Raw genomic sequence first — 18,436 nt, 5'->3', positions numbered from 1 at the left:
ATCTGGATTGTGCCATTTCATTATAGTCCATTGTGCACCCCAAAACTGAAACTTACCTTCTGTAGAAACTGCCACTAGCAAAGCAGGATCTGGGCTGACCAGTGGGAAGCAGCCCTGAGAAGCATACAGGGTAGAGCTTGAGGTTGCATCCCAAAGAACATAGAATGAGCAGGGACGGAAGGATGCACCACTCAGACCTTGACTAGAGCACTGTCAGCTGTGGGTATTGGAGGGTCTGCCTCTGAGTTCAACCAACCACAGCTCAAAAATAATTCAGAGAAAGAATGTGTCTGTACTAAACATGTACAGACTTATTCCCTAAACAGTAGAGAATGACTTTAACATAGGCACTTACATCGTATTAGGTACTGTGAGTCACGTGGGGATGGTTTGGAGTGCGGGAGGCTGTGCGTGGGGTGTAGACAGATACTCTGCCGTTTAGAAGGGGCTTTGATATCTGAGAGGGACTCCTGAAACCCCACCAGCTGTACTCCTACCTTCATAGTTGGGATTTTATAACTAAGTAACAAGAGGTCAGAACAAAGCTCAGGGTGGGATTCTTTTTTAATTTTGTGGTGCTGGGGATCAAACCCAGGGCCTTGCGGATACTAGGCAAGTGCTCTACCAACTGAGCTCCATCTCCCACCCTGGCCTGGTTTCCTTAAGCCTGCTTGATGTCCTGAGTGGCAGGCACCTGAGAACTCTCACACCACACAGGGAGAAGACTAACCGAAGTACTGTTGTCGGCTGCATCTGGGGAGGATCATCCAGCTCTCTCACCCATGCCTTTCCAGTCACTTTCTGCCAACCTTGGGAGGAAAGGAGCATGAATTCAAAACACCCAAATTTGGGTTCCAGGATCCAACAGAGACAAAACTAGCTGCCCCAATCCGGAGTAGGGCAGGGCTTCAGTTTTTATAAGTTGCATTCAAGGCTGGGCATCAGGCACGGGGTGACTTAGGCCAGTCCCATCCACTGTGTCACTTCACTCCCTGTCTTCTGAGTTCTTCCTTTCCCACCCAAGAGACTTCACATTAGGTGCTTGGTGTGACTTGTGGCTCACAGCACTCAGTGAAAGGTGGGCACCCTCATTAGTGCTTTTACCCTGGGCCTCCCTGCCTCTGGGCGGGGCACTCTGAGTGCACCAGCATGACTTATGCAGGTTTACCCACTGTGCTTGCGTTTCGCTCCTCACTTGTAGCTAGAAAGTGACATGATGAAGGGTCAGATTTGGTTGTCGGAGCTCCACCGCCAGCTTCAGCTGTACACTTCCCTCTTGGCTAAATGTTAATCGCTCAGGCACACCCGGTTCCTTGGCTCGAGTGTCCTAGTCGTGGGTATGTGGCTCAGCTGTCATCACAGGCCCCTCCAGCAAAACAAGGAGAGCTCAGTGGCAGTGCACAGCCACTTGGACTTGAGTGTTTTCTTGATTCCCTGGCTCGCCCAGCCCTGTTACGCATGCCAGGATGGAATGCAAGTTCTGCTTGGTGGAAGGCTGGAATCTTGGCAACACTTTTGTAGTCACAGGTTGAACACAGAAGCAGTCTCACATTTATGCCTTAATGACACTGGCGAGGGCTGGCATCTTACTCCCTTACCTGCCAAAGCAACAGTTTGAGGGGACAGGCAGACTTACAACCAAAACTGGCAGCAAGTGGTCCCAGCAGGGACAGCGCTCCACCTGAGCTTTATGCAGGCTGGTCCCTGTGAGTATTAGTCATGTCCATCATTAACCTCTGCAGGTTGCGTTTGCTCGGTACATATTCGGGGCCTCCTGAGTATGCACCAGGCATTTTGAGGCATTTACGCATTATTTTAGTGGACATTAGTGTGTTTCATCCTGAAAAATGTCTTCTGAAGCAGTCCTGCATTTTTAGAGGAACCTAAAACCATGGTTGGCTGTATGGCTTGCTGACTAGCACCGCTCAGTGACAGAGCCAGAACGTTCCTTTGAGCCTGGGAGTCTGGCTTTCGGTGGTTTCAGTGGCGTTTCAGGGGTTGAGTCTTTCAGGCTGAGTTTCCATGTTCACCTGGAACAGCCTGGCATCTGTGTGGAAGAGTGAGCAGTAGCACCAAGGCCTGGATTGTTTTCCCCCACTGGGGATTGAACCAGGGGCACTTTACTGCTAAGCTACATCCCCAGTCTTTCTGTTTTTTACTTTAAGACAGGGGTCTTGGGCTGGGGTTGTGGCTCAGTGGTAGAGTCCTTGCCTAGTGTGTGTGAGGCACTGGGTTAGATTCTCGGCACCACATATAAATAAACAAAGTCGTTGACAACTAATATATATATATATATTTTATAGGGGTCTTGCTATAAGGCTGGCCTCAAACTTGTGATCCTCCTGCCTCAGCCTTCCAAATTGCTGGGATTACGGGTGTGTACCACCATGGCTGGCAAGGATTTAAAAAGAAAAAATTCACCCTTGTCTAAGGTTTAGGCTTACCTTTCCTCTCTGAGCTGAAGCCACCAGGAGTATGGAGCTGCTTGACTTACCAGTGCAATCCCAGGCTAAGAATGGGGCAGACGGCAGAGAGGTCTGAGCCTGCCCCCACACGAGGCCTGGAAGCAGACACCGCGCCCTGGTCTGTGAGAGCACGCGCACTGGGGATGGACTGGTGCCAGGCAGGGCCTCTGCCTTACCATCGCCCCGCAGACCTGCCTGGGGAGGCCCAAGTGAGGAGTGCAGAGGTCCCTGTGACAAGTGGCCACCCCAATACACCTATACCGTCCATTGAGGGCTAACCAGGGAATGTGGGCCTAGGATCAGGTTGCTCTCCCAGAGAAGCCTCTGGTCATGGGACCTTGATTCTCAGGCTGGGGCAGTACGGACCTACCTGGATATGATGTCCGCTAGCCTCACTGCTACTAAGCCAGAAGGGGAGTGAGCAGTCATGTGACGGTCTCAGTTAATACCCCGTCTTGCAGCTGGCCACACCAATGAACTAAAATGAGCCAGATGTGCTGGTTCTGGGATTCCACCCACTGCTGGCCTGGGAACCAACATGCTGGGCCTTCCTGAAGCACCGTCCATAAATCGGGCCTCCAGGTGTCCCTACAGTCATCTCAAGAAACAAAGATGTTCATAAAGAATGCTTCAGCAAATTCCTGGTGGCTACAGAATCCGCAGGACCATTGGAAGGTTGGGGTGGAGGTGTCCCTCCCATCCACTAGATAAGCTGGCTCTTAAACTTGCCGGGCATCTGCAGGTGGATCCTGCCTGGCGCTGCCCAGTTCTGGGAGAACAGGTGAGGATAGCAGAAGTCCCCGTTTCAGAGGAGCACAGTGACAAGTTCATTAGCAGCTTGAGCATAGCTGGCAGAGCCAAGGGGCAGCACTGGATGCAGGGGAACAGCCTGGGCATAGAGTCAGCCAGACTTGGACGAGCATTTGGCTCTGCCTCGGGGAGACCCGATGTACTCCTCTGCAGGCCTTTGCATCTCTGAAATGCTCGTAGGGGCTGTTGGAAGCATTCTGACAGCCAGGCAAAGTGCGCATAGCTAATGCCAGTGACTTGGGAGGCTGAGGCAGGAGGATTCGTAGTTCACGGCCAGCCTCCGGAACTTAGACCGTCTCAAAAGGAACTGGGGCTGTAGCTCAGTGGGAAAGTGCCCCTGAGTTCAGTCCCCAGTACCAAAGGAAAAAGTTCCAGAACAGCAGTTTACAGGGAGCTGGGGACATAGTGCTTAAGAGACACGTGAGCCTGGGTCAAAGGGGCCGCCAGGAGCTCTAGGGGAGGTGGAAGGGAGGAGGGCTGGGTTCCAGAGGCCATGCCTGCGCTCAGAGACAGGGACACAGTAAAAACAGCAGGAACAGCTCTGCTGGGCCGGGGGCTGAGACCAAAGAGGCTCTGGAACTGCAGACCACCAGGCCCGGGAGACAGCAGGAGCACTGGACAGTGTGTGGGCCCCAAGGAAGTGGGGGTAGGGCTGGTGAGGGGCTGGCTGGGCTCCAGCAGGGTCTCCCAGCCACGCAGTGCCACTCGACCAGTTTCTCAGGAGCTACCACTGTTGATGGGGTGCACGTCCCCCAGAGGCCATCACGCTGACTCCGCAGCCTTGCTGGCTGGGGAAAGGGACTTTCCTATCACATTTCATTTTCCAGTTGAGGGAGCCCATTGGGTCCCCGCAGAGGAAGGAGCTGATTGACACAGGGACATCTAAAACTCCTTTATTACCCTGAGCGTAACAAACAGAACACAGTCACAGTGTAAAAACAGCAGGCCACGACACAAAGTGCGCACCAGGGACACATTCCTTTCTGCAGCTAGTTACTTGGAAAAAGCCCAGTTATGATTGTAAAAATTTTATTCTCTTTAATAACAATAATAATTCCACTAAAATTATACAAAGTACATTCAATACTTAAGGGTGGCTGGGGGAGGGGAGAGGAAGCCTGTTTGGCCTGGAAGCATCATCTGTCGACTCCCACGAGGAAGCCCAGCTGGGCCCGGGAAGCTGGGGGCGGAGGTCCGGTTGTAAAAAATAAAAATGTGGATCCGTAAAAAAAGACCACCCACAAGGAAGCAGGGTGAGCGTGCACATTCCTGGGGAGGGGCGGCCGGCATGGGCATGCTGCTGCTGGGCCTGGGCTCAGGCGGGCTCCGAGTTGGTGGGGGGCAGGTTTTTATGCTTGAAATACTGCACAACTTGCTGGGGCAGCTCTGCCAGCACAGCTTTGGCCAAAGTCTCTTTTGCTGCCTGCAGGGTGGAGGGCGGGGCAGGGAGGAGAGAATAGGATTAATGAGCAATTCCGGAGGGGCGCCATGCCCAGGAGCTGTGACCACAGGTGTCCATGGAGGACTGACAGGGCTGAGAGCCAGGGTGGTCTGAGGCCAGTGTCCCTCGTACCAGCCCACCTGATGTCACCATTAGCTGTGCCTGCCTTGATGTCAAGTATAACATTTTTTTTTTATATACTGGGGATTGAACTCGGGGACACTAGACCACTGAGCCACATCCCCAGCTCTATTCTGTATTTTATTTAGAGACAGGGTCTCACTGAGTTGCTCAGAGCCTCACTATTACTGAGGCTGGCTTTGAATTCACGATCCTCCTGTCTCAGTCTCCAGAGCTGCTGGAATTAGAGATGTGAGGCTTGGGAGGCTGAGACAGGAGGACTGTAAATTCAAAGCCAGCCTCAGCAATAGCAAGACACTCAGCAACTCGGTGATACCCTGTCTCTAAATACAATACAAAATAGGGCTGGGGATGTGGCTCAGTGGTTGAATGCCCCCGAGTTCAAACTCTGGTACCAAAAAAAAGAAAAGTCTGACTCTTCCCGTGAGCACTAGAGGTGCCTGGAGTAACATTTCAGGACAGACATGCCTGTGGATGTCTGTAGGGGGAGAGCGGGGTGCACAGCCTCCCCATCTGGCCAGCTCGTCCTGAGCACCTCCCTGGCCAGGCACAGGAAAGTGCTCAGGCACTGTCCTGCACAGGAGCTGGTGACAGATGTCCAGCATTCATCCTCAGGAAACTAATGCCCCAGAGGAAGGGACACCATCCCAGGCAAGTCCAGAGGACATGGGGCCAAGAAGTAATGACCACGGGTCACTTCATGCTGAGGCTGGCTGCCAGGATCTGAGCCACAGCACCCAGAGACACTCTCAGTGGAGGCAACGAGGCTCAGGAAGGTGAGGGCTTCCCAGGACCACAGAGTGAGCCTCTGGTCAAGTGAGGGCTGGGCCCAGGCAGGCCATGCAGGGTGGCATTGAGAGACTTCCTCTGGGGCTCCCCAGGGGCCCTGCTACTGACTCCAGCCTCCTTGTGGGTTGACCTGGGTTCACTCACTGCAGATAGGACCAGAGCCACCTCCAGAAACAAGGCAGGCTCCAGCCCCGCTTAGGATGGAAGGGCCTCTTCCATCTCCCCATGGGGCTGGCTGAGGTACGGTCAGCAGGAAGCCCCTCTCATCCTCTGGCCCCACGAGAATAACTCCCGTTCTCATCCAGTGCTCAGATGGAGGGCAGGTCCCTTGGGACACCCTGCCTGGAGCTCAGTCGGGACCAGGTGCCACTCTGTGTTCCACCAACTGGTGGGACAGTGCTGGCCTTGTCACAGCCTTGTCTGTAAGCACGGCCTGGGGCGAGGCCTGGCAGCGTGGCCCTGAGGAAGTCCAGGGAGCTGAGTGGGGAAGCGTGTAGACTTTCACCCTTGACAGTGCACAGTGGTCACCAGGGCCCTGGGGCCCCCCTCCAAACCTGGGCCCCCACTCACGTGGCGGAACTCCCGAAAGGGCACGAACTGCACGATGTCCCGGGCTGCCTCCTCGCCCGTGTGGGAGCGCAGCCTGCGGCTGTCCCCGTCCAGGAACTCCATGGCGGCAAAGTCAGCGTTGCCCACGCCCACGATGATGATGGACATGGGCAGCTTGGACGCCTGCACCACGGCGTGCCGGGTCTCCTCCATGTCGCTGATGACACCATCCGTGATGATGAGGAGGATGAAGTACTGCTGCAGGGAGGGGTCGGCGGGCTCAGCAAAGCCCTCGCCCTTCCCCCAGCTCCCCAAACCTTCCTACGCCTGGGCTTCCTGCAGAGGGGCAGCCAAGGACGTCCCCAGCACCTCCCCACCTCCCGGCCTGATGGGCTCCTCTGACGGTCACAGCCACTCTCCTCTCCCCCCCCGTGCTGTCTCGAGCCCCCCTGTTCTGGTCTCTGAGAGCCGGAGTCAAGGCCGCTCTGCTAAATGGTGGGACTGAGGGCACCCTGCTTTATGCTGGGCCTCAAGTTTCCTCATCTGAAGGTAGGAGTTGCCCTTGAGGAGAGATCACGCCTGGCACACGGTGGCGCTCCCTCAGGGTCTTTCCTGATGGGTGCGGCTGGTGCAGGGAGGCTTATTTGGACTGGCAGACTTTGGGGCCTCCCCTCCTGTGCTCCTCGGGGGCAGCAGTACCTGCACCCCCTTCCTTCCCTACTCAGCAAGGTCCCAGAGGCTCTGCAGGGCTGGGCGAGGGCATCTGGGCCAGCACTCCGGGAGTGTGGGATTCTGCTGGTGAACAACTAAGTGGCTTTGGGTCACATCCAGACTCGGTGTTGAAATCAGAACGGGCAGTGGCCTTTCCAGGTTGTGAACTGTGCCCAGGAGGCACCCCGTTCGGTGCTGGCGCCTACAGCACCCTCTGACAGCTCAACAGAGAGGCAGGGGCTCAGCTCTCAGAGGCGCTGTCCCCGTCCCACTCCCCGTTCCACGGTACAGCTCGCTTCATTTTTACTGTTCTCAATTTGTGGCCAATGATGCTGATCTTTCACATGCAGTGAGATATGTTTCTTACGATTTATCTCAGCAAACGAAAAACACTGAATAATTAATGTGGGTGATCCAAGGCAGAACACTGGCTGGACGGTGGGGAGGGTGAAGTTCAGGAAGGCGCGGGGTGATCCCACAGGTGGGCCCCGATGCCACACTGGCCACAGCAACCCAGCTCTGGCCTCAGCACCCTCTGCCCTCTCAAGGGAACTGTTTTCCCTACCCATAAACAAGCAGGTAGCTCTTCTGGTCCTAACATTCTTTCTTGGGGACTCCACCTTCTAGTCTGACTCTTTTGATTGCCAGAGAAAACTGGGGCCCATACTAGTCAAGGTCATGGAGCTAAGGACGGCAGAGCGACCCCAGGTCAGCACTGGGCCACCTTCTCATCCAGCAAAGCTGTCTGTTATGTGGGAAATATAAGCCCAGCCCTTTAGGATGCTTTGTTCCTCTTTCTGTCCCCCAAGTACAAACTGTGGAGGGAAGGAGCGGGGTGAGCGATGGGCTGCCATTCCCACCCCCCTCTCCAGGCAGCTGTAGTCCAGCTCCAGCGCTGTGTCTTTAAGAGAACAATCCCTGGCTGGGGATACCTGTTGCCATGGAGATGGCAGCCTGAATCCTGCAGTGGAGGGCTGCTGCGCCAGCCCCTCCTCGCTGGCTTTGGTGGGGGTGCAATGTGAACCCATCTAGACCCCATCTCCCAAGCTCACCATCGTTCCAGGTCCCTTCTTTTAGGTGACCCTTGAGTCCACTTTAATCCCACCACAAATAATTCAGGGCAGTATTTCTGGGGCACCCAGGCTGGCAGGAGGGAGGGCACCAAGAGGCTTGGCCTCCTCGGCCTGTCATGGAGTGATCTACGTCCTGCTCAGACACCTGCCGACCCAGTGCAGTCAGGACTGTGCTGAGGGAGGCCGTCCCCTGGGCCTGTGGCCTTCCTGCAGGGAGGTGGGCGCACACAGGGCCCGGGGCCTGCAGGGCCAGGGGGACCAAGGGATGGGTGAGGAGCCCTGAACACAGTGACGGCTTGGCAGGTCCTCCCTGTCATCCTCCCATTGTGAGTTCTGTTTCAGAGCCGAGAAGTGCAGCTCGGGGGGCTGGGGGATGTGTTAAGGCCCGTCACCAGGTTCCCATCCAGAGCTGCTGGCTCCAAAGCTGGAGCTTCCCCAGGTGTCCTGCTCCACCACTTGCTGGCACCGGTGGCCTGTCACTGTAGGGCTGGCAGCTGAAACTTTCCTCTCACCTGCCTCCTGGGGCTGGAGGACATGAATGGCCAGAGCAGCAGGGAGCAGGGCCCAGAACCCCGGTCCTGGGCGTGACCCTCACTCCTGAGTGCCAGTCCCCACAGTGTGTGTCGGGGCCTGGCGCTGGCAGACCGGGCTGGCTTTGGTGGTGAAGTGTAGCCAACAGGCCCTGGATTTGTCACCCAGTCTAGGCAGGGCCAGGGCTGTCCTGGAGCCTCAAAGATCCATCACAACCCCAGAGCTCACGACCCACCCTCAAACCATATCTAAGGGGAGGTGGGAGGTGGCCGTGGAGGGACTCCAGCAGGAGCATGGGAAGGGGCCACCTCAGGGTCAGTCACCTCCATACCCTCCTAGGTTAGTTCCCTCTGCCTGGCACGGTCCTCAGGCACAGCTTCAAGACCCACCTGGGTGCCAAGCCCTCGGTCCCAGGCAGATGGGAACCCTGCTTCCACCACCAGCCATGAGCCCCGGGTGGGGGGTTCTGCACACTCATCCCTCCCCTCACCCCAGGGCGTCTCCGGGGGCCCTGCACGCACTCCCCATCTCATGGGCCTGGGCCTTGTCTAGGTCTCAGAGACCGCCAGTCAGCACCAGCCCCAACCCCTAAACCCAAACCCCCAGCCCATTTCCGGGATGAGTATATGCTTCCTCCTGGGGGATCTTCTGAGCTCCAGGGCTCTAAGTAGCTGTTCCCCTCATGCAGTTACACGTGATTTGATTTATACAAAACCCAACTTGACCATGGAGTTCCACGCAGGGTCTGCAGAGACCTGCGCTTGCTCTCCACTCACACTGAGAAGCCGGCAGCCCAGGGCCCTGGGATGGAAGTGCAGGGAATTCCCAGGCTCTTCCTGGCCCCTCCTCCACTGGGACACTAGATGCCCAGGCCACCAACCAGGACATGAACAACAAGGCCCAGGTCTTAGGAGCCAAAGCAGAGAGAGGGAGGCCGAGTCAGGCTAGGAGTCCCCGTGCCCCTTCCCCACCTGCCCAAACCTGCTTAAAACTCTCTGGTGGCTCCCCACTGCCCTCGGGAGAAAATCCAGGCTCCCTGGTGGCCCCCAGGCCCTGGGGGAGCTGGCCTTCCTTTACAGCCTCACCCACCTCACACAGCCCGCTGGCCCCACACGGCCTTCCATCAGTCACACCCACATACCACGCCCGGGCCTCTGCACATGCTGCCCGCTCTGCCTGGACACCTGTCCTCTAGGAGGCCGATGCTCTCCAGCGCTCCCCAAGTCTCAGCTTGGTTGACACGCTTCCTGGAAGACTTCCCCGAGCCCTCTGTCTGGGTTGGGCGCCATCTTCCTGATCCCGTCTTGCATTAGCACAGGCCAGGTGGCGCCGTGTCCCCGCTGTTCCCCCAGCCCAGGCCCTCACTCACGGGCAGACCTGGCTCTCCGTGGCCACCCCATGCGGCACAGAAGCACTGGGCAAGGAGCAGGAGTGAACGGGCGCCAGGCCTGCTGGAGATGCCCCCACTCGGTTTCCCTGGCGTGGGAGTGCCCGTGTGGGCCTGTGCCTAGGGACAGGGAGGGCCACACCGCACCGTGGTTCCTCCAAATTACAGGCAACCCCCAAATTACTTCCCGTAGCTGTGGGCTCAACTGTGTGTGGCATCGCTGAAAGCTAGCCAGAGAGGTGTCCTCAGAAGATCTGGCCACCAGGCAAGCTCTGGGCCCAACAATGACATGCCGTCTAGCCAAACCCTCAGGATGACTCTGGAGGGCAGGGCCCACGGTACAGGAAGGAACGCTCAAGTTCACCGAGCTTAAGCTGCCACCCTGTCACACAGCCAGGTGGTGGGAGATGGCCAGGTCCATGGGCCTCCAAGGCTGAGGCTGAAGCCTCCTTTGGCGCACCCTGTGAGCAGGGAAAACCTGGGGCAGGGCCAGGGATGGCTGTGTCCACTTCTGGGCCTGACTGGGAGGGGCAGGTGGGGGCCCTGGCCCTGCTCTCACAGTCCAGATAGGCTGAGAGACCTATTCGAGGTCACACAGTGAGGGTGGGTGACAGAGTTTGTCACCACAAGGGGAAGGAAGTCAGGAGGAAGCCAGGAACAACAAAAAGGATCGTGCTGCCCGGGGTCAGGACCAAGTGCGTGGACCTCGAGACCTCTGGTGACAGGAAAGGTCAAGTGCTCCTCCCCAGGGGGCCCTTAGCAGTTGTTGCTGGCCTTCCCTGGGGCCCCGACTTCCCTCCAAACCTGGGGTCCATCCAGGCAAGCACTGTGCTGGGCAGAGTGACCCTGGGTGACCCCAGGACTGGCATCAGGTCCTGCCAGAATGGTCCCTTGGAGTCTCCAGGCTTGGGACTCAGGGAGCCAGAGCCTGGAGGGTGGGGAGGAGCCAGGAGGGGACCAGATACGCAGATGCCCAGGATGGCCATGCGCCATCTATTCCAGATGCCACACAGTGGCCTTGGCAGCCTCCGGTCAGGCCGCCACGGCTCTGCCTCGTCACTGTCAGGAAGGGCCATGTGGTTCTGCAGCCCTCAGAGAAAAGCAGGCCTGGCTCTACTTGAACCGAGGTGGTCAAGGGTCAGTTCAGGGCTTTGGGACCACCGTCTCCTAGTCACCATCTGTCCTGGGAGGACAAGCCCCCTCCAATGGGAAGGCATTGCCCCTAGATCACAGCTCTGCTTCCTGTTCAGCACAAGGGAAGCTGCTCTCTGGGATTCAGAGCCCAGGGCGGGTGGAGCCAGTCCCAAGGGCCAGGAAGTGCCAACCCCAGCCTGGTCTGCCCAGTGTCGCCAGGCACCTGGCCGCCAGCTGCCCCAGCCTGGCATGCACAGGCCGGGGGCTGCCTACTTACCGTGGCTGTCTGCTGCTGCGTCGCCTGGGCTGCAAACCTGGCCACGTGGTTGACGATGGGGGAGAAATTGGTGGGACCGTAGAAGCGGATGTGGGGCAGGCAGGCCGAGTACGCCTGGGCGATGCCATCCACGCCTGCTTCAGAGAGGGTCTGGTCAGCCGCCGCCCTGCCTGCAGCCGCTGCTCACGGGGCCCGTTCTGTTCTCACCCACAATGTCCCTGTGTGGCCAGTGTGGGCCCCTGAGACGCTCCTGAGGTCAGGGCCAGGGGTACAGAGCAAGGGTGGAGTCAGGCCGTGTGGAATCCTGCTGTGGGGCCTGGGCGAGCTGTCTACGCTGCCCGCGCCTGTGCCTGGCCTCTCAATGGGACAGATAAGGTGAAGCCACCTGGAGGTCCATTCTGGGCCCTGTTTGGCAGCTGCTCGAGGAAGCAGGGACAGGGTTGCCTGCATAGCCCTGCACACAGTAGGTGCTCTGGAAGCAGCTGCTGATATCCCACCGCCCTGTGCTCTTGCCCAGAGCCTCTGACCAGGGATGCAGTGGGCCAGCGTGAACCTGGACGGATGCCTCTGGAGACCCACCCCCAGGCCAGTCAGCCCCCAGAGGAGCACAGGGCCACACTCCTGGCCAACGGATGCCCGTGGTTTCAGAGACAGAGTTGGTGACTAGATGGGTGGCCCTTCTGGGTACAAAGCTGGACTGGCTTTGGGGACACCCAGGGAGGGTAGATGCTCTGCCCGAACTGAATGCTAGGCCAGATCTCATGATGGTGAGGGCCGCCTCCTTCTCTCCAGTCCCTCTCTTCCTTTCATGGATTCCAGAACTGTCCCTGGGAAGCTCAGAACACCTCGCGGGCGGGCCGGGGTGGTGAGTGCAGACTCTGCCCTCGCTGACTCACCCACGGCTCCACTTAGTCCTGGGGGCCTGAGAGCAGGTGGGGCCTCCCAGCAGGGCAGGAGGGAGGAGGACGGAGAGCAGAGGTCAGCAGACCCCTCGTCCCCTCTGCTCTACACAGCTCCCTGCCACTGACCATCCAGGGAAGTGAACCAAGGGGGCAAAAGCCCAGAGAGGTGCAGTGACCTCCCCAAGACCCCCAGCAGGAAAAGACAGCAGCAGCCTCAACCCGTGACTACCTGGCTCCAAACCAGTTCTTCCAGGCCTGTCACCTCTAGCAACATGATGGGGAAGGGATAGAAGAAAGGGACGGAGACTGGCTCCCTGCTGCCTCCCCTTGCCCAGGGTGCGATGGCTGCGGCAGAGCGGGTGGGTTCACACTCACCTGAGCAGAAGGGGTTGGTGGGGTTGAAGTTGATGGCGAACTCGTGGGAGACCTGCAAGGCAGAGTGCGCTGAGCAGGCCCGCCCGGCCCAGCTCCTCCAGGGTCAAGGCTACTGACCCTGCCCTCACTTCAGCCTCTACCTCCACCGCAGGCCTGGCCCGCAGGGGCCACCCCGTCACTCCACAGGGACAGCTGAGACCTTCCACGTGACCCCAACCCCTTCTGAGGCCCAGGCTGCCTGTGCACCCACTCTGCTGAGTATCGCTGACCCCGAGTAGGACAGCGGTACCCCTGAGGGCAGTGGGGTGGAGGCACTCTGGGAATGCCCCTTCATCACCGCTGCCACCATGGGTGACATAATTAGAGTGCCACTTGAAGGCTTCTCTGAATGTCAGCAGTAAGCCAAGTGCTTGGACTCCTGCCAGTGAGCCAACTGGGACTGGCCGACAAGTGCTCAGAGTGGCCCTGGGGACCAGGCAGCGTCACGGGGCTGGAGGAGGGTGGGGACTCCCAACTGGTGGTTCTCCCAGGGACTGGTCTGGTGTCTCTGCCACCAGTCCCAGTGCCCCCAGCCTGGGTGGACCATCAAAAGCTGATCTCACACACTCCAGAGGCAACCCCTGTGTTTGCTTAGGCCATTGGGTAAGGTCCCAGACCCATTCTGTGCAAAAACTGCACATCTACTGTATGCCAGGGCTGGGACACCATCGGAGAGAACCAAGTGCCTCACTGCCCCCTCAGGTAGCCTACTGGGTGCTGAGAGGAGAGCTGTCAGGCAAGGGCTCCCAGGGAGCAGAACCTCCAACTTAAGAAGCAGCAGAGGGAATCTGGGTGAGCTCAGACCATGTGCAAAGGCCCTGAGGTAGGAAGGAAGGTTCACATGGCAGAGGCAAGGTAAGTTAGGAAAGAGAGAGGGGCCAAGGCGGCTAGGCCTGGCAGCCAAGAGGGAGGCGTATCTGCCCTTTCCTAGCCCCATTCCAGTGTCTCTCTTGCTACTGCCCGACACTGTCCTGGCTAAGCCCCAGCCTCCCTAGAGTCACCCCGTGACATTTCCAAGAAGGCTTTTGCTCAAGAAAACAGCTCATTCAGCCGAGTTCTCTGAGAGCTGGCTGTTGTCCTAGCAACAGGCTCCTGCTGGGCCTGGTGTGCAGCCTGCCCTGCCCCCCCCCAGCAGCAACATGTGGGTCCCACAGGGTCCCACCTCACATTGGGCAGGGCCAGGAAAGCCACCTCTCCTGCTCTGGCCCCCAGCCACTCCCTGAGGGTCTGGGTAAACACTGTCCTGGGGACAGAGGACAGGAAACGACAGCTCATTCTGGAAACAGGATAAGGCACACCAGGGCAGACAAGAGGGGGCACCGAAAGACAGATGCATGGGCCCTCTGCGCCTGCTCCCGAGAGGCTGCTCTTCTGGAGACAGTGGGTTCCGGGAATGTTCTGGAAGATCCATCTGCCCCCTTGGAACCCAGGCCCCTGTGGTGAGGTGACCTGGGGCAAAGTCACATTAAGGCTCTGAGCCTTGGGTGTTCCCCGGTAAAAAGGGACAGTGTCTCACTGGAGAGCCCTCCTCATTGGCTTTGCCCTCTGGCCACCAAACACCCTTGTCCCGAGTCCTGTGAGGCAGTGAGGACCTGCCCTGGCCACGCCCAGGGACCCTCTGTTCTCCTGCACTCTCTCCTGGCTCCCTCCCAGCCCTGCACCTGCTGCTCCCTGGCCAGCCCAGCGGCTGCACTCCTGGGCCTTGGTGCCCCGCCCCGCCAGGTGTCCCCACCAGGTGTCCCCACCAGGATGCCCCTCCCTGCGGTCAGGGAAGCGGCTTCCTCCAGCCTCCCCTCACCAGCCTGCAGGCACCTCAGAATCGCTGGCCACTGCCTCCTCCGTGACCAGACGGGGAGTGACAGGCTGGCGAGTCCCATCGGCTTTCGGTAAGAATTAAGCTGGGCTGTGTCCAGAACATTCCAAGGCCTCGTTTTCTTCCAGTTCTAGAGTGAATACAGAGGCGCCTCCCACGGAGCTGCCCTCCTCGTTATATTTTGAGGCAGGGTCTCACTAAGTGGCTGGCCTTGAACCTGTGACCCTCCTGCCTCAGCCTCCTAAGTAGCCGAGATGACTACTCCTGTCCTCAATACCTCTGGGCCCTCCCGGCCTTCGCTGTCCTGAGTGTGCTCCCAGCCAGCACCCCTGTCCCCCTGCCCAGCACCCCTGTCCCCCTGCCCAGCACCCCTGTCCCCCTGCCCAGCACCCCTGTCCCCCTGCCATTCCTGCCTCCTCTTGGCTTGGACTCGCCTCCTCAGGTGCCTTCCCATGCCCAGGCTGGCCTGGGGCCCTCCTCTGGGCACCCCCAGCCCGTGCTGCCCCATCTCAGCACCCATGACGCTGCCTGTCGTTAGGGTTCCCAGGTGGAACACAGGAGCCCGGGGACGCAGAAATTTCAGATAGACGGGGAATGTTCTAGTCTAAGTGTGTCCCGTACAACGTCCAGCGCCTACTCCCACCTAGAAAGACACTGTCGTTCCACAAAGCACCTAACTGGGTGTCCAGTGTTTATGTGCTGAACCTGGCCACCCCGTTTCCCTACTGGACATGGGCTTCAGGAAGCAGAGGCCACACGCACTGGCCCCCGTCATGGCCTCTATCAGCCTGAGGGTCAGGCCTGAGAAAGGCACGTGGCCTGGGGTGATGTCTGCGAGGCAGGGCCACTGGTCCCCGCCCAGGGCTTCCCAAGCAGACCCCAGAGAGGCCCATGGCCCCACCTGGGCCAGGGGACGCCAGGCCAGCTTCACTCACCTTCCAGTCTGGGGGCAGCTGGGCTCCGAATCCCAGAGCCGGGAACATCTTGTCACTAATCAGAGAGAGGAGAGGACAGCACTGAGGACACGGGAGAGGACAGCAGCTCGGCCCACCAGCCCTCCCTGGACCCCCGACCCAGGGTGCCACCCTGCCCTCCCTTCTCCAGGGGTGGAGAGCTGCACCGCCACCCCCAGCCGCCACCATGAGCAGGTGGCCTCGGCTTCCTGGGCTGTGCCTGTGGCCGACGCGCCCACAACGGCACGTCCAACCCCGGAGCCAGGTGCAGCTTCTAGGTCCTCGAACCAAGACCCCAGGAGCCACAGAGCTGACGCCATGTCGGGGCGGAACATGCCGGCCCCAGTCCTGACCTGCTCATGGCTGGGGAAGAGGCTCCCCAACCAGAGCACTGACGGCCACTCCGGGCCTTTCGTCACCTACCTGTCCCTCATCCCTCCAGCCCTGGCCACAGGTTCCTCAGACACACAGAGGGCTTTCTCCTGCCAGCGTCAGGGTGCTGTGCCCCCCGCTGAGTCACCTTTCCCCGTCTATTCCCCCAGCCAACTCCTACTCACCCTTCAAGGCCCAATCAAACGGTCCCCTCTCTGTGGGCTTCCCTGACCCCCCACATGCCTGTCCCTTGTGCTCCCAGAGCTTCTGCCCCGCATGGTGACCTAGACTCTTCCTCTTCTGAACTCCCTGGGGCAGGGGCGCGGCTCACTGGGTCATTCAGTGGACATATTAGGGTCCTCCAGTTGCCTTGTGGAGCGGGGGGCTGGGACAGAAGCAGGGACAGAGAGGGGACCACTGAAACAAGCCAGGCAGGAGGCAAAGGGCTCAACCACGTCCAGAGCTCGCGGGGCCCTGTCAAGTCTGAATGCCCGGGAGGCGGCTCGAGGAGAGGCTGAGTGGTCAGGTGACTGCCGGTGTCCACCTGGCCATGCAGGCGGGGCTTCACCTCCCTGGCTCTGCGTGCTGCACCTCTCTTCATGTGGCCTGGAGTCACAGCCACCCCTCAGGCCCTGAACCCCTGGTCTCGGGTGCTCTCTCTCGGAGGCCAAGCGCCTCGGGATTCCTGAGCCAATGACCCTTGCTTCTCCCTCTGCTGCTTCCAGGGAGCCAGCCTCCTGGCCTCCTGGCCTCCCAGCCTCCTGGCCACTCTGTGACCTGGAGCTCCGAGTCAGTACCACCGGTGACAATGATGCCCCCGCCTGTTGGTGGCCACACCTGCCAAACCCGCCACACAGCATTCCTTTGCTGACTTTCTACTGGGGACCCAGAGGTCCCCATGGAGCATGACGGTGGGAAGAGGGCCCACATGTGCCAGCTGCCCTGCGGGAGCTTCCAGCAAGAACGAGCCCGTGGGGCCAGCAGGTGTCAGGCCCAGGACCGGGAACGGCCGGATCCAGTGGCCCTGAGCGTGGGCATTTGGACAGAGCCTCAGCTCAGCCCTGAACGAGAGGCTGTGGCAGTGGGGACAAGTTCATGTCCATTCCAACTCGTTTCCCGACTGGCCCTGCGTGCTGGGTGCAGGAGGTTCCCAGCAGGTGAGAGCGCACGATCGGCCATCGGTTAGCAATGTCTGCCCGGGCACAGGAAGGGAGTACCCATGGGCATGCTCTGCACTGGGCATTCCTGGCCCTGCCGACCTCTGGTCCCTCCTGGTGTGGAAGCTGAGTTTCCCAGGTTGGCTGGAAGCCCAGCTGGCCTTCAGAGGCCCTCCCCAAGCTCACCTGTCATAGTCCTGAATGATCTGCCCCACTGCCCAGATGGCCGACAGGTACTCGTTGGTGCCCAGAGGGTTGATATAGTGCAAAGAGGAGGGGTCCAGGGGATTCCCATTGGAGGCTGTGAAGTCTATCCCAACCTGCAGAGTTGGAAGGAAGGCTACCCCGTGTGACGGCTGACTCCAGCTCCCTTTCCCACTCCAGGGAGTAGCAGAGGTTGATGGGACATGGACAACCACTCCTTTCACAGCCCTGTTTCCCTAGAAAGTGGTCTGAAACCGAGAAACTGGGTGATGGTATCACTGCTCTGCTCTAATGCCATCCAAGGCTCCCTATTGCCCAAGCATAAAGTCCACTGCCCAGATGTGAAACAGGTTAACTCACCCCCCAGACTTCTGTCCCTCCTCACTGTCCCCTCCTGCCACTCAGAGGCCAGCCTGACTCCCAATCCAGGCCACTCTGCCTTGCCCTCCAGATGACCAAGGGGCCCAGGCCTGGGGCTGCCTGGCAGGGCAGTAGCTGTCTCCACAGTCAGCTGGGTGCACCCTGGTCCCGGGCTGGGAGCCCCGCACAGGGAAGGTGCTCAGTAGGAACTTGGGGCTGAGGGTGGACAGGAACTGGGGCTCTCGCTGCTCTCTCAGCCTCCAGGGACCCCAGCCCAGCCCCTGGAGGGGTAGAGGACAGTGGTCAAGAACAGCCCTGGCCCAGCCAGGAAGGAACGAGAGCAGGACGCTGGGAGGGGGCCCCTGGGAACTCAGCCACTGTGTGGAGAGAAGGGCCAAGGCCACCTGCACCCTCTCCCTGTGGGGGCTCAGCTCCCTGAGGCCAGGGTGGCTGTGTTAGCCCTCGAGGGACCCCTAAAGTGGCACAGCCAAGATCCTGGCATGAAGGAGGTGCTCAGTGGACATTCGTCAAGTGAATCCACCCACCCAGGAGGGCAGGGAGGAGGCCCGGCCTCTCTGCAGAGGACAGGGCAGAGGAGGCTGGTGGAGTTTGGGGCCAGCAAGGCCAGTTCCCTAACTTCAAGCAATCCCCATGCCCTCCAGCCACAGGCTCTAGAGTGGTGGGGGACAGCGGGAGGCAGCAGGAGGTGGGCAGAGCCTGGTGCCCAGCAGGTCCCCGCTCTGGGCCTGGGCTGGGGAGCACAAGCCAAGCCGCTCTGCCCAGAGTCTGTGGGGCGTGACCCAGGCCTGGTAGAGTGGCACTTCACTGTGTGGACAAACATGCTGAGACTGGAAGGGACACACATCCCACGTGCCTGTGATGGCAGGTGGCACAAACAGGACAAGGGAAAAACGCCCAAGATAACTTCAGAGAGGGCAAGAGCCCTGGAGAAG

At 59.3% G+C, this 18,436-nt stretch overlaps 1 protein-coding gene across 1 annotated transcript in view; it reads right to left on the bottom strand.

Moving 5' to 3' along the window:
• Window positions 1–3,205: 3,205 nt before the first annotated feature.
• The window catches only part of Cpne2 (copine 2), a 38,460-nt gene continuing 23,229 nt past the window's right edge, over window positions 3,206–18,436 (bottom strand). Inside the window, exons 11-16 of the mRNA XM_026395636.2 lie at window positions 17,106–17,239; window positions 15,373–15,427; window positions 12,586–12,637; window positions 11,309–11,442; window positions 6,217–6,453; window positions 3,206–4,698 (exon numbers count right to left, since the gene is read on the bottom strand). Coding sequence (XP_026251421.1) covers window positions 4,591–4,698; window positions 6,217–6,453; window positions 11,309–11,442; window positions 12,586–12,637; window positions 15,373–15,427; window positions 17,106–17,239 — 720 coding nt within the window. The 3' untranslated portion in view covers window positions 3,206–4,590. The remainder of the gene's footprint in view (window positions 4,699–6,216; window positions 6,454–11,308; window positions 11,443–12,585; window positions 12,638–15,372; window positions 15,428–17,105; window positions 17,240–18,436) is intronic.

The sequence above is a fragment of the Urocitellus parryii genome, chromosome 15 (assembly GCF_045843805.1).
Source record: "Urocitellus parryii isolate mUroPar1 chromosome 15, mUroPar1.hap1, whole genome shotgun sequence".
Lineage (NCBI taxonomy): Eukaryota > Metazoa > Chordata > Mammalia > Rodentia > Sciuridae > Urocitellus > Urocitellus parryii.
The sequence above is the reverse complement of the archived record's forward strand: the minus strand, read 5'-3'. Positions and strand labels throughout refer to the sequence as shown.